The sequence below is a fragment of the Gadus morhua genome, chromosome 16, assembly GCF_902167405.1.
Source record: "Gadus morhua chromosome 16, gadMor3.0, whole genome shotgun sequence".
Lineage (NCBI taxonomy): Eukaryota > Metazoa > Chordata > Actinopteri > Gadiformes > Gadidae > Gadus > Gadus morhua.
The window spans coordinates 27,446,698-27,460,768 of NC_044063.1; the positions used below are offsets into that span (position 1 = coordinate 27,446,698).

At 44.1% G+C, this 14,071-nt stretch overlaps 1 protein-coding gene and 1 non-coding gene across 2 annotated transcripts in view; both read left to right on the top strand.

Moving 5' to 3' along the window:
- The first annotated feature begins 680 nt into the window (after nt 1-680).
- On the top strand, nt 681-799 carry LOC115528991 (5S ribosomal RNA). Its single transcript, XR_003973421.1, has one exon. It is a non-coding gene; the product is annotated as a 5S ribosomal RNA (ribosomal RNA).
- Nucleotides 800-11,655: 10,856 nt separating this feature from the next.
- The window catches only part of ttn.2 (titin, tandem duplicate 2), a 219,533-nt gene continuing 217,117 nt past the window's right edge, over nt 11,656-14,071 (top strand). Inside the window, 2 exon segments of the mRNA XM_030381745.1 lie at nt 11,656-11,860; nt 13,948-14,051. Of these exon segments, the coding sequence (XP_030237605.1) occupies nt 13,961-14,051 (91 nt within the window). The 5' untranslated portion in view covers nt 11,656-11,860; nt 13,948-13,960.

Here is a 14,071-nt window from a genome sequence, read left to right on the forward strand (position 1 = left end):
GGGAAACACGCCAGCATCTGACAAAAAATAATCTGCCAGCTGCTCTCTGACAAGGGCCGGTTTTGGTGAGAGTCGGGAAGATATCAGATGACTCCCGAAAGGAGATCATCAAACTTTGGCGCCGACATCCGTAAATACTGGAAATGCCTCTCCTCGTCCAGGCTTCGCATTGGAAGCACCAGAGAAACAAATTCCCCACCGCCTATCTCTGCGCTTCATCTCTCTTTTTCCGTAGCCACTTTGATCGGAATGTCACCGTGAATGTCACCTGCAAAAACATCGGTGACTCTGCTGCCACCCATGGCGTGAGTGGTGTATTGCATGTCATGCATTGCCCGCGACGTTCGCGTATGCTGTGTAGACTATGAAAGGAAGCGTGTCGCTCGCATCACTCGCGTCGTATACGCGCGTTGCTCGCGTCGTATACGCGCGTTGCTCGCGTTGACTATGTAACGGCCCTAACTGTGTTCACACCAAACGCGACGGGGCGACAGGATCCCATACAAAGTGAACGTATAGACGCGTTTCGGGCGAATTTTTTGCGTTAGAAAACGGGCGACAAGTTTTGATTTGTCGCGCCACACTTTTGCCGTGCACAGGCGAGCGCGTTCACGAGAATTTGTCGCGCGAAAAAATCGCTTGAGTTCAAATATTTCAACTTTGACGCAAATTTCGTGTGATGGTACGGCCATACCACCCTGAATACGCCCGATCTCGTCGGATCTCGGAAGCTAAGCAGGGTTGGGCCTGGTTAGTACTTGGATGGGAGACCGCCTGTGAATACCAGGTGCTGTAAGTGGTGTCGGATGGTGGCCAATAGCTGGCGCTCTTCCCTCTGGCCCCTTCTCTCATCAATCCCGATGCCCCAGTGCAGTGACGGGGACACTGTGCTGCGGAAGGCGCCGTCCTTCGGAGGAGACGTAAAACCGAGGTCCTGACTCACTGAGGTCATAAAAGATCCCAGGACACTTATCGTAAAGAGTAGGGGTTTCCCCGGTGTCCTGGCCCAACCAGGCTCATTCGATCTGGCCCCCTAATAATCCTCCTGTACTGACTCATCAATTCCCTAACTCTCCACCTCAAGCTGGTGTGTGGTGAGCGTTCTGGCGCAGATTGGCTGCCGTGCATCACCCAAGTGGGTGCTACACACTGGTGGTGGTGAGTTAGGTCCCCCCCTTCTGTAAGCGTCTTTGGGTCATTGAAAAGCGCTATATAAATATAATGAATTATTATTATGACTCGTTATGGCAGCCAATCAGCGTTCAACAGCGTGGCCACTGAGTCAAATGTGTAACGTAACAGCCAATCAGCCTTCAACCGTCAAACTCAGTGCAGTGCAGTCCGGGGTGAACTGCAGCATGGAGGGGAAAGTGAATGTTGCCGTTTGCGACTCCCGGAGCTCTATACATAATATAATAGTATATAATATAATATAATATTTGTATGCATAATATCACGGCCAAAAGCTCTGTGCGCCTCCGGATGGCCGTATCGCGGGGAGCTCTCATAGGGATTGGGCTTCTCAGGGTTTGTTTACCGGCGTTGCTATGTTTCCGGTCTTGTGTGTTCCAACGGTTTAGTAGGTAGGCCTATCCAATAAATCTCTGTCTATTCAATACTTCATTCACTGCCTCTTCCGTGGTCATTACAATATTATGAATATACTGCGTCGGGTCCTCTGACGTCTCTCCCTCTTCCACAAAAGGTAAAGACATGCAATGGTGGTTATCTTGTTGTGGCGCGACAAATTCAACAAAACTTGCACAGCGACAGATTATGATGTGTGGCGCGGCAAAACTTCGGCGACAACGCGAACCCGGCGATTTTTTTGCGTTTGGTGTGAACACACAATAACGCCCCTAACGCGACGCCTCCACGTGTGTAATGCGTCTACGCGCCTACACCAATGGTTCCCTATGCAAAAATGCAGATTTTCGACGCCCCAAACGCGAGTAACGCTGTTGGTGTGGCCATATCTTTCCGCGTTTGGTGTGGCCGTACCGTTAGAATAGAAATAAAAAGAAATTCTCTATATTTAATCCCGTCACTCCATACTGTCCACTGACGGCGCGACTGCATGGAATAAAGCATCTGTCCAACATGTGTCAATAACATAATATTTTTATGTGACACTGTACACACATAATCAAATGTCAATTAAATCCCAAGTGTGGAAAAACCAAGCCACACTCCTCATCACAATCGTTGTCCGTTACTCTTGATACTTTTATCCAAGGTGATAAAACAATCCCACCCACAGTTTTATAAATGAGACCCCTGAGCTGTTACACTCTATTGGAGTGGATTTAAAATAGAATTTTAAAAGTGTGATTAATCGTGAGTTAACTTACCAATACTATGTGATTAATCGCGATTAAAAAATATATTGTTTGACAGCCCTAATGTACATATATAAGTCTCTCTCTCTCTCTCCCTCTCTCTCTCTCTCTCTCTCTCTCTCTCTCTCTCTCTCTCTCTCTCTCTCTCTCTCTCTCTCTCTCTCTCTCGTGCGCATGCGTGAGTGTTTGCCGAGCGAGTGTGTGGAGCGTGTTGGAGTGGATGGTTTTTCTTCCGAAGCAAGGTATCTGTAAATATACACCGGTGTTTTCTCACAATTGGTCACTGTCCCTTTCCCTCACGTTGTTTTAAGCACCAGGAGGTTTTCACGCGGCGGGGGGGGGGGGGGGGGGGGGGGGGGGGCTGATCGCGTCTTTACCCGGTGTTTCAGTTCAAGTGGTGACCGGTTTAACTGGTGACTTTCAGCCGAATGCTTCGCTTGTTGTCGTGGCTACGCCAGATGTTGGAAATCGGGACCAGACACGTAGCTGTCCTTGCGATTGCCTCTTTGATTTGTTATTCAATAAAATGTCAAAAACATTACATTCTCATTCGTTTTCGGTTACACTACGGGACACTACGGGATTCGATTTCACACCATTGTGGGGGAAAAAAATAACAATCTGCATTTCCATTCCATTGTGCCGTTGACCCACTGGGGAAACTGCTTCCGTAGTATAATAAAATACAAAAATACTTATTGAAAACACGAAAGGCAGCCAGATCAACTTGTGACCTTACTTTCCATGTAGTTATGACCATGCATTGGTCGCGTTTCTAAAAAATAAGACGCCTTTACATCCAGTTAATCCAAACCTAATGTTGTGTTGCCCTTCGCTCTTGAAGCGTGGTAAGGTTAGTTTTATATTGGACGTTGGATATTCGACACATTCGAAAAATCTATTTAGCACTGGCTTCGATGGACGAATTTGTGTCAAACCAACTAAGATGTGTTAATACAAGGCCTACCTATGTAAAACAAAGCACCATTTGATTTTATAAAAAAAAATGTAATGTTAAAAAAGGCTATAAATCTATTTTGCGGCTTGACCTTTTGACCTACCCATATCAAAACACATCTGGTGTAATCAACTAACTGCCCCACACATAACACAAAGCTTATTTTTTCCAAAAACCCACGTTTTGATTTTATAAATATTTTAATTTTAATGTTAAAATAATAGTATAAAATCAAAGGGTAGGTGTTTTGAGAAAATAAGCTTTGTGTTATGTGTGGGGCAGTTAGTTGATTACACCAGATGTGTTTTGATATGGGTAGGTCAAAAGGTCAAGCCGCAAAATAGATTTATAGCCTTTTTTAACATTACATTTTTTTTTATAAAATCAAATGGTGCTTTGTTTTACATAGGTAGGCCTTGTATTAACATATCTAAGTTGGTTTGACAAAATTCGTCCATCGAAGCCAGTGCTAAATAGATTTTTCGAATGTGTCGAATATCCAACGTCCAATATAAAACTAACCTTACCACGCTTCAAGAGCGGAGGGCAACACAACATTAGGTTTGGATTAACTGGATGTAAAGGCGTCTTATTTTTTAGAAACGCGACCAATGCATGGTCATAACTACATGGAAAGTAGGGTCACAAGTTGATCTGGCTGCCTTTCGGGTTTTCAATAAGTATTTGTGTATTCTATTATACTACGGAAGCAGTTTCCCCAGTGGGTCAACGGCACAATGGAATGGAAATGCAGATTGTTATTTTTTTCCCCCACAATGGTGTGAAATCGAATCCCGTAGTGTATCATATTTTAAACATTCATTTTCCATTTATTTCGGCTTAAAACGGTTCTACTTGACACGTTTCTTCCAATTACACACCGAAAACGAATGACATTGTAATGTTTTTGACATTTTATTGAATAACAAATCAAAGAGGCAATCGCAAGGACAGCTACGTGTCTGGTCCCGATTTCCAACATCTGGCGTAGCCACGACAACAAGCGAAGCATTCGGCTGAAAGTCACCAGTTAAACCGGTCACCACTTGAACTGAAACACCGGTCGCTATGGACGCGGTGGCCGCCGGCGTCAGTAATAAGGGTAGCGGGGCTTTTAAAAATCTTACCCGCCGACATGGGCTTAAAGTCCCTTTTGGAGCGGAATACTCCGTAGAGGAGTGCTGTCTGGCAGTGGGTGAACTGGTGGGATATGACAGCATGAAAGCCGCATCCAGGATGAACAGCGCGATTGTTATTTTTGTAGACACGCTGGACAAAGTGAACACCGTGGTGGAGCGGGGAATTGTGTTGAGAAATACGCATATTGGTGTTTTCCCGCTGGTTAATCCTGCAAAAAAAGTAATTCTATCGAACCTGCCTCCGTTTATTAGCAACGAGGCTTTGGAAAGGGAGCTGTCACGTCATGGGCAAATTGTGTCAGCAATGAAGTTTCTTTCCTCCGGCTGTAAGTCAGCTCGTGTAAAACATTTAGTGGGTTTCAGAAGGCAGGTATACATGATCCTTAAAAACGAATATAATGATGAATTGAAGGTGGTGATGAAGTTTAAAGTCGATGGCTTTGACTACACCATCTTTGTAACCACTGAGTCAATGAAGTGTTTTGGCTGTGGGAAAGAGGGGCACTTGGCGAGAGGCTGTCCAGAAAAGAGGCAGGGGGTGGAAGCCCAGGAACCACAGGCTGCACAGGCAGAGAGACAGGCTGAAGTAGTAGAGAGACAGGATGTAGTGGCAGAGGCTGTGCTCCAGGTTGTAGATGTGGAAGAAGGGAGGTCAGATGTAGTGGCAGAGGTGGTGGCTGCCGAAACAGGGGAGCAGGCAGGCAGTGAGGGGGGGTCAGAGGAGGCCGCAGCCAAGCGGCCAAATACAGATTCTCAGCAGGAGGGAGGGCAGCCCTCTGCTTCTACTTCTTCGTCTAATATAGTCATAAGTGCACCCACTCAGACTAGTGTTGAGGGAGAGGATGAAGAGGAAATGAACGTTGATACTTTAACAACTGACGGGGAGACAAGAATAAGAGATGAGGAAAATTTGTTTAAAGTGCCAAGGACAAAGAGAAAGACAAGGTCACAAGCAAAAGGGATAAGGTCAAAAAAAAAGGTAGTGCAGGATAGTGGGACAAATGGAGGCTCTGACACAGATAGTGATTTAGAGTCATCTGATTCATCTTTAGCTGATGGTCAGAAAGCCAATGGTTACAGTTTGGAGCAAATTCGTAGTTTCCTCGAGAAGATGAAAGGACGACGGGCTGTCAATGTAGGGGAGGTTTTCCCAAACCGCTCCTTGTTTGTTGAATCAGCTAAATGGTTGATCAGACACAGAGGCGCTGATGGTCTTATGGACACGGAAGTGTATAGACTCAGAAAGATTGTGCATAGAGTGAACGCAGAAATCAGCAATGATCAAGAGTAAGGAGATACTTTTTTATTGTTTCATTACTCTTGCTGTACTTATGGCTAGTTTTAGAATCTCATCTCTTAATTTAAATGGAGCGAGAGATGCTAAAAAAAGAGCTTTGTTTTTTGAACTTGTAAAATTAAAGGGCATAGACATTTCTTTTTTTACAAGAAACACACACCACTGCGGACATTGAAGTCGAGTGGAAACGAGAATGGGATGGCAATATCGTTTTTAGTCACAATAGCAATTTGAGTGCTGGAGTGGCAATTCTCTTTGCAAAAAACTTTTTGCCAGTATCGTTTGACTGTGAAGAAATTATAAAGGGAAGACTTCTTAAAGTCACTGCACGATATGAAAAAAACACCTTTACATTGTTAAATGTCTATGCCCCTGTTAACCCACAAGAAAGATGTTGTTTTTTAAATAAATTAGCAGACACTCTTTCAGGCTGTGCTCAAACTGATTTCCTAATCCTAGGGGGTGATTTTAATTGTACTGTGGATGATTTAGACAGGAATCATTTGGAGCCAAATTTACAGTCAAGGAAGTTTCTAAAAAGAATTATTGCAACCTATGATTTGAGTGATGTGTGGAGATCCAAACATGGAAACTGCAGGCAATATTCATGGTCTCATGCCAGAGATAATTATATTACTCTGGCTAGATTAGATCGTTTTTATTGTTTTAATCATCATTTGCAGATTTTTAAAAAATGTTTTTTGAGTCCAGTAGGTTTCTCAGATCATTTTTTGTTGGTGGGAACTGTTTTTATAAGCAGGGTTAAACCTAAAAGTGCCTATTGGCACTTTAATATCTCACTTTTGAATGATTGTACTTTTAAGAAATGCTTAACCTTTCTTTGGGAAGAATGGAGGTGTAAGAAGCATTCATCCCTCCAGCAATGGTGGGACTTAGGAAAGGTGCGGGTTAAGCAGTTTTGTATACAGTACAACTTAAATGTTACTCGAGAGGCGGCTCAATCTATTAAGAACCTAGAGATCAGTATTGTGGAGCTCCAGGAATTGAGTAATTCTACTGGAGACCAATCACATCTTAAAGCTTTCAAAGACAAAAAAGCTGTTTTGGCAGACCTGCTGGGAGTAAGGGCCCAGGGTGCTTTGGTCCGATCTAGGTTTAGAAACCTAGTAGAAATGGATGCTCCTTCAAAATTTTTCTTTAATTTAGAAAAAAAGAATGGCCAAAACAGAATAATTCATTGTATTCAATCAGCTGACGGCATAGAGCTCACTCAGTCGGATGATATAAGAAAGAGGGCTGTGGATTTTTACACAGAGCTCTATAACTGTCAGTACACTGAGTTTGACCAGAGAGGAGAGTTGTTTTTTGACCAGCTCCCTCAGTTGTCAGAAGATAACAATGCTAGCTTAGAGCAACCACTGTCTCTGCAGGAATTGCAGGGGGCGCTCTTGAGCACAGCTAATGGGAAAGCCCCAGGAATTGATGGTCTACCTGTGGATTTTTATAAGTGTTTTTGGTCCACGATCGGGGTGGACTTGCTAGAAGTCATAAATGACAGCTTGGCTGCAGGAAAGCTTCCTCTAAGCTGTCGTAGAGCAGTCCTCACTCTGCTACCTAAGAAGGGAGACCTGTCAGAAATTAAAAACTGGAGGCCGGTCAGTCTGCTATGTGCGGATTATAAAATTTTATCAAAAGCACTAGCAAACCGTCTGAGAAGAGTAATTGGAAATGTAATTCATATCGACCAATCTTACTGTGTCCCTGGCAGGTCGCTAAAAGACAACATCTCCTTAATAAGAGACTACCTACAGATCTCCAAAACCTTAGGCTTGAACTTCGGTCTGATTTCCCTAGATCAGGAAAAAGCTTTTGATCGAGTGGAACATCAGTATCTTTGGGAAACGTTGGGTGCTTTTGGTTTCTCTCCTGTTTTTACCAACAAGATTAAAGTCCTCTATAATCAAATTGAAAGCGTGCTCAAAATAAATGGTGGCTTAACTGCCTCTTTTGCAATCAAGAGAGGTATTCGCCAGGGATGTGCATTGTCAGGCATGCTATACTCCTTAGCTATAGAACCCTTTTTGTCAAAAATAAGGAAAGCCTTGAGTGGGGTAAAACTGTCTGTAAATTGTGTACCGTTGCATCTGTCGGCATATGCTGATGATATTATTGTGGCAGTAAATAATGATGGTGATGTGGAAAAATTAATGAAGATTATAGAGTCCTTTGAAAATATGTCTTCATCTAAGGTCAACTGGGCTAAAAGCAGTGCTCTTTTAAGTGGAAATTGGCATGGGAGGGTACCTAAGTTACCTGATGGGATTTTCTGGGAAAGACATGGCATCAAGTATCTGGGAGTGCAACTGGGTGATGACTCTGCAGAGAAAAGGAACTGGGAGGGAGTGGTGGAGAAGATGGAGGGCAGGCTGGGGAGGTGGCGCTGGCTCTTGCCCACGATGTCATACAGAGGCAGATCAATCATTATTAACAACCTGGTGGCCTCTTCTCTGTGGCACCAGCTAGCTGTGTTGGAGCCTCCTGCAGGTCTTTTGGGGAGATTGCAGAGTATTATTGTTGACTTTTTTTGGGACAAGCTCCATTGGGTCCCACAAAGCATATTATTTCTACCTAAAGAAGAGGGAGGACAGGGCATAGCAAGTCTAGCAAGCAGGAAAGCAGCTTTCAGGTTACAGTTTTTACAAAGCTTTCTATACGGACCCCAAAATCTGCCGTGGAGACAAGTAGCTGGAATTGTTTTTGGTTGGGTTGGAGGTTTAGGTTTTGGAAAAACGTTGTTTTCTCTGGACTGTTCTTGCTTCAATCTAAATGTTTTACCACCTTTTTATCTAATTGTTTTGAAAACATGGAGTGTGATGGAGGCTGGTTGCTTAGAAGCCACATCCTCTTTGTACTGGCTGCTAAGGGAGCCCATTCTAAAGGGGGCTCGTCTAGCGACTGCATGGGAGGAGGTGCCAAACATGACTGGATTACTGAAGGAGAAGGAGATAACAACTGTCCAGGAGTTGTTGCAGCTGGCTGGTGCTCAGGTGGACAATGCAGAAAACGTGGCAGGAAGACTGGCAGTCCGATCCACACGTGTGGTGGGACGTAGACTGGACGGTTTTAAGAAGGCCTTGTCCTCAGAAGACAGAGCTCTTCTGACTGGATGGTTTAAAGGAGACTTAACACCTGATCATAGTGACCCTTTCCCTAAGATATGCATCCGGCCTTTTGGGAAGGACTGTGAGGCTTTGGGTCCTCTGCTGGACAGGCAGGAGTGGATGTCCATGGACTCTGCGAGTGGAAAGTCCCTTTACATGGGATGTGTGAATGCTTTAAATAAGGAAAAACTTAAAGGCAAGACTGACACTCCCTGGAGGGATCATCTCAGAGTAAAAGCTGAGATCAAACCAGCATGGAGTACACTGTACAAGGCTCCAGTCACAAAAAACATTGGGGACTTGCATTGGCGTGTTTTACATGGAATCATAGCAGTCAATGGTTTTGTCTCTATTCTAAACCCTAGTGTGTCAGACCCTAAGTGTCTCTTCTGTAACCTGAGGGAAACCATTTTTCACTGCTTTGTTGACTGTTCACGACTGATTCCACTGTTCCAAAACCTGAGGTCCGTTGTGTCTTTGTTCAAAGAAAAATTTAGTAAACAGTTGTTCATATTTGGATTCTCCTATAGGAAAAACAAAAAGAAGAAAGGCAAGCTCCTGAATTTTCTTTTTGGTCAAGCCAAGATGGCCATTTATTTAAGCAGGAGGGAAACGACAGATGGAGGCCAGAGACGTGATTGTGTGTCAATTTTCAAGTGTCTTGTTAGAGCCCGGATACGGTTTGAATATAATTATTACGCAAAGATGGAGGATGTGGATACGTTTAAAGGTGTTTGGGACAGTGAAGGCATCCTTTTCTCTATAAAAGACCCAGACATTACCTTTACAGATCTGTTGCTTTAGTTTGTTTTTGGTTTTTGTCTCTTGTTTTTTTCTTTTTTCTTTTTGTTTTTATTTATTTTATTGTGTGTTGTGTGTGTCTGTGTTTTTGTTTTTGTAAAAATATGTAAATAAATAAGCGGTTTTAAAAACTCAAAAAACTCTCTCTCTCTCTCTCTCTCTCTCTCTCTCTCTCTCTCTCTCTCTCTCTCTCTCTCTCTCTCTCTCTCTCTCTCTCTCTCTCTCTCTCTCTCTCTCTCTCTCTCTCTCTCTCTCTCTCTCTCTCTCTCTCTCTCTCTCTCTCTCTCTCTCTCTCTCTCTCTCTCTCTCTCTCTCTCTCTCTCTCTCTCTCTCTCTCTCTCTCTCTCTCTCTCTCTCTCTCTGTGTGTGTGTCTATATGTGGATCTCTGTTGACATAACTGCCCAGGCATGTGTGAGACAGACAGGAACAGCCTGGTGTGGTCACCATGGTGATGAGGCTCAGGAAGAGCAGAGTTAGGTGGTTCCCAGCCAGAAGGAGACATGGAGAACCTTAACTCACCATCAAGAACCTTAGAGAACCCGGACCCATTAACCCTAACATTATCTTACCCCATTAGTCTTATCCAAACATAGTTGAACCCCAACAGTCTAATACTAACACTGTCCAACCCCACCACTGTCTAACTAACTAACCAAAACCTGACTTAACTCAACATAATCAAATACATACACTATCTAACTCTTACACTGTCTCACTCCCTGACCAAAACACAGCCCTAAAGAAGCAAGTAACAAATTATTAAAAGGGAAAACGTTAAGTGTGTAATTTAAATGTAGTGTTGGTAGATAATAAAAGATAATAACTGTTAGTGGTACTTCTCCACTGGACTTCTTTTTATCTCAAAGCAGACTTTCTCAGTTTCACCGTTTGACGTGTGAAGCAGAAGCCTTCAGTGTCTCCCCCGTCAGAGAGATGTTCCCCACATTCTTTGTTTCTTAGCTCAGCCTCTCCCATCCCTGGCCTTAGACCAAACCAGACCTTCTCTAAGCCCTGGACCAGACCAGACCACCTCCCATCCCTGGACCAGACCAGACCAGACCACCTCCCAGCCCTGGTCCTGGACCAGGCCACCTCCCAACCCTGGAAAAGACCAGACCACCTGCCAGCCCTGGTCCTGGACCAGACCACCTCCCAACCCTGGACCAGACCAGACTAGACCACCTCCCAGCCCTGGTCCTGGACCAGACCACCTCCCAACCCTGGACCAGACCAGACTAGAGCACCTCCCAGTCCTGGTCCTGGAACAGACCACCTCCAAGTGCTTTTCCTGGAACAGACCACCTCCCAACCCTGGACCAAACCACCAACGAACCCTGGTCCTGGACCAGACCGGACCTTTTCCCAGCCCTGGTCCTGGACCAGACCAGACCATCCCCCGGCCCTGGTCCAGGACCAGACCAGACCAGACCACCTACCAGCCCTGGTCCTGGAACAGACCAGACCACCTCCCGGCCCTTGTCCTGGAACAGACCAGAACACCTCCCGGCCCTGGTCCTGGACCAGGTAGGTCTGAGTTTTCTCCTCAGTTTGATCCCTCTGCTTTATGTATTATCGATGTATTATCCAGACCTTTTAGGATGGCTGCAGTGGTATTTGGGGACCTAAAACATAATCAGAGTAATAAGTTATAGAATTAAAGTGTAATAGTAAAGTGAATTCAGCACATGAGCTAAAAATTAAGTGAGAAAAGAAATTCATAAAGTACTTCATAAAGAAGAAGATGTTTTCTGCAGAAGAATAATCTGTCCGCCTGTCTTGCAGTCTGCCTGTCTCTGTCAACTGTCTGTTTGCCTGCCTATATGTTTTTCTGTGTGTAAGGTGATTGACAGGTGTGAGCTTGCATAAAATGGCTACTGACCTCCCATGGTGCCTTGCACAAGCAGGTTGACCAATAAGGCTTTGAGGAGGGTGATGATGCAGGGCCACCCAGGGGTATAAAAAGTAACACAACCATATTGACACTTCTGAGCAGTTGGAGCATTCCCAGCCTTGCCTCGGGTGTAGGGATTGCGTAGGAAAAAACAAAACTACACGGCTTTGTCTCGGTGTAGTTTTGTTTTTTGGGTTCTTTTGAGGCTCAACTGTTCTCCTTCTGATTTTTTTGACAGTATCATTGGATAAGGAGATTGTTTTACCACAGCTGGGCCTAGTCCCATCCAACCAGGCATCCTTGTGGACACAAGTAAGTGGCTTATTCACTTCTTAACTTCCTTATGCTGCTCCTCACTATTCTATATCATATGTGAAGAGTCCAGCCACTGTTCATTGTAACACTGTCAAAGTTTACCTCTTACCTGACCTTAAACAGTTGGAACCAAGAGTTCATCTCATGAAACATTTGTTTGTGAAATAATCAATCTAGTGGAAGAATGCAATGTTTGCTGTTTCTTTTTCATTTCCAAGGTTATAAAGTGGTGAAGCGATTTAGGAGCTTCCCAGAATAGCCCCTGATTGCATTAGAGTGGCGTCTCGGCTGGGTGGCCATGTCTTTTTAAGGGAATCAGCAGCAGGGCTATCAGTTCCACCTCCAGCTATTTGCCACATGGTGGCTGTCAGTCAAGAAGGGGAGGGTATTTTTAGACCCAGTGAGTCGTGGTATTGAGGCCTCCATCAGAAGTCCTCCATTTGTCTGAACCTGTTCTCAGACACATATCCATTGGGCTCTGGAGGCTGAAAGAAAAGCCCTGAGACAGTTTGATGTTAATGTTGAAGTCTTCATGTCATCCTCATTTCCATGGTTAGGAATCGCTGCTCTCTCCCCCAGGTCATGGTTCTCCTCAAGGAACCACATAATTCTTCTGAGTTTAGAATATCAGTGTACATTTACATCAATCATTATTAGTTCTGATTATTGATTGTGTTTTAGTCTTTACATTGCGACCATACGTTTGTCTATGGATTAACAATTTGAAATACAGGTAACAATTCAACGTTTAACATCCCATCATTGAAAAACTTGGATGGTTTACCACATCCTGGTGGTGCTGAGAATTCTCTCAGGGTGTTTGGTTTAAGGGCTTGCCATGCTGGTGGCTTTTTAGATATTTTTGTGATGTTCCACAACCTCCAGGAATAGACTATGGTGACAGAGATGTCTTCCCCCAGCAGATGCTTTCTGAAGCTCCGCCCCCCCCCCTCTATTTATATTTGATCCTGTCATACTTATTTCTAACATTTATTTTCTACATTTTGGACCAGTGTTAGATCAGAGTTGCCTCTCGTGACTAATGAAATGAGTGTTGGTTAATGTCCAGACTGTTGTAGCACAGAGAGAGAGGAGGTTATTCAACTGTTGACAGAGAGCCAGCACAACAGCTGCTCAGTAATTAAGGCCTGGGGAATGCAGAGAGAGCGAGACTGCCCCTCCAGTTGTTCCGCTTCTGACTGGGGCAGACAGGACAGGCCCCCATGTCTGTTAGACTCTATCCAAGCCTGGGTTGGTTTATCCTAGCCTGGGTTAGACTCTATCCAAGCCTGGGTTAGACTCTATCCAAGTCTTGGTTAGACTCAATCCTAGCCTGGGTTAGACTCTATACTAGCCTCGGTTAGACTGGCCTGTGTAAACCAGTCTGCTGGTCTGGGTACCGGTTTAACACCCCAGTGGAGAGTCTCAAGTGGCAGGTGGGAGGGTTCTGCTCTGATTAGAAACCTCTTGACATCTATAAATAAATGTGTCGTTATTAAGCAGCTATGCCTCAAGCAGCTGGGGTGTGGTTCTCTCTATGGGAGGCCTTGGATTCACAGATTATAGCTATCTAATGTTTTCTATGTGCTTCTAGTGCGTTTGCTTGGGGGGTTGAAATGCCATAATGTTTAATACTAGGAAGAAATTGTCTGGGAAATGGAGTGTGTGATTATGTCTGCAATTGTTTTGATTAATGCCATTATTTGAGTAATACAAATTGGTAACTAGGTCAATAGTCAAAACTGTTAATGTTTTCATTCACATTGGATAAACAAATCTACCACGCTATCTAAAGGAGCCATGATGGCATCCTCTGTTACAAAATAGGTTACAGATTTCAGTTTGTGTTACAAAAACAACATAACACAAGGTATTTATTACACAACATATTGCTACACAACACAATGCAACACAATTCAACACAATACTGCAAAAATATCTATTTTCTTCACAACAACACACAACCCATTTCTACCGAACATAACACATTGAAACACAACCCATGCAGACTTGGTGAATTTGACACATGCATAATATTTGTCAATAGATGAAAGTAGTCTCAATACTGTTTATTTTCTCTGCAGGGTGCCAAGCAACATGTCGACAAAGGCGCCAACATTCACACAGCCGCTGCAAAGCGTTGTGGCACTAGAGGGTAGTGCTGCAACGTTTCAGGCTCAAGTTAGTGGTAAGAACAATCACTTCCCT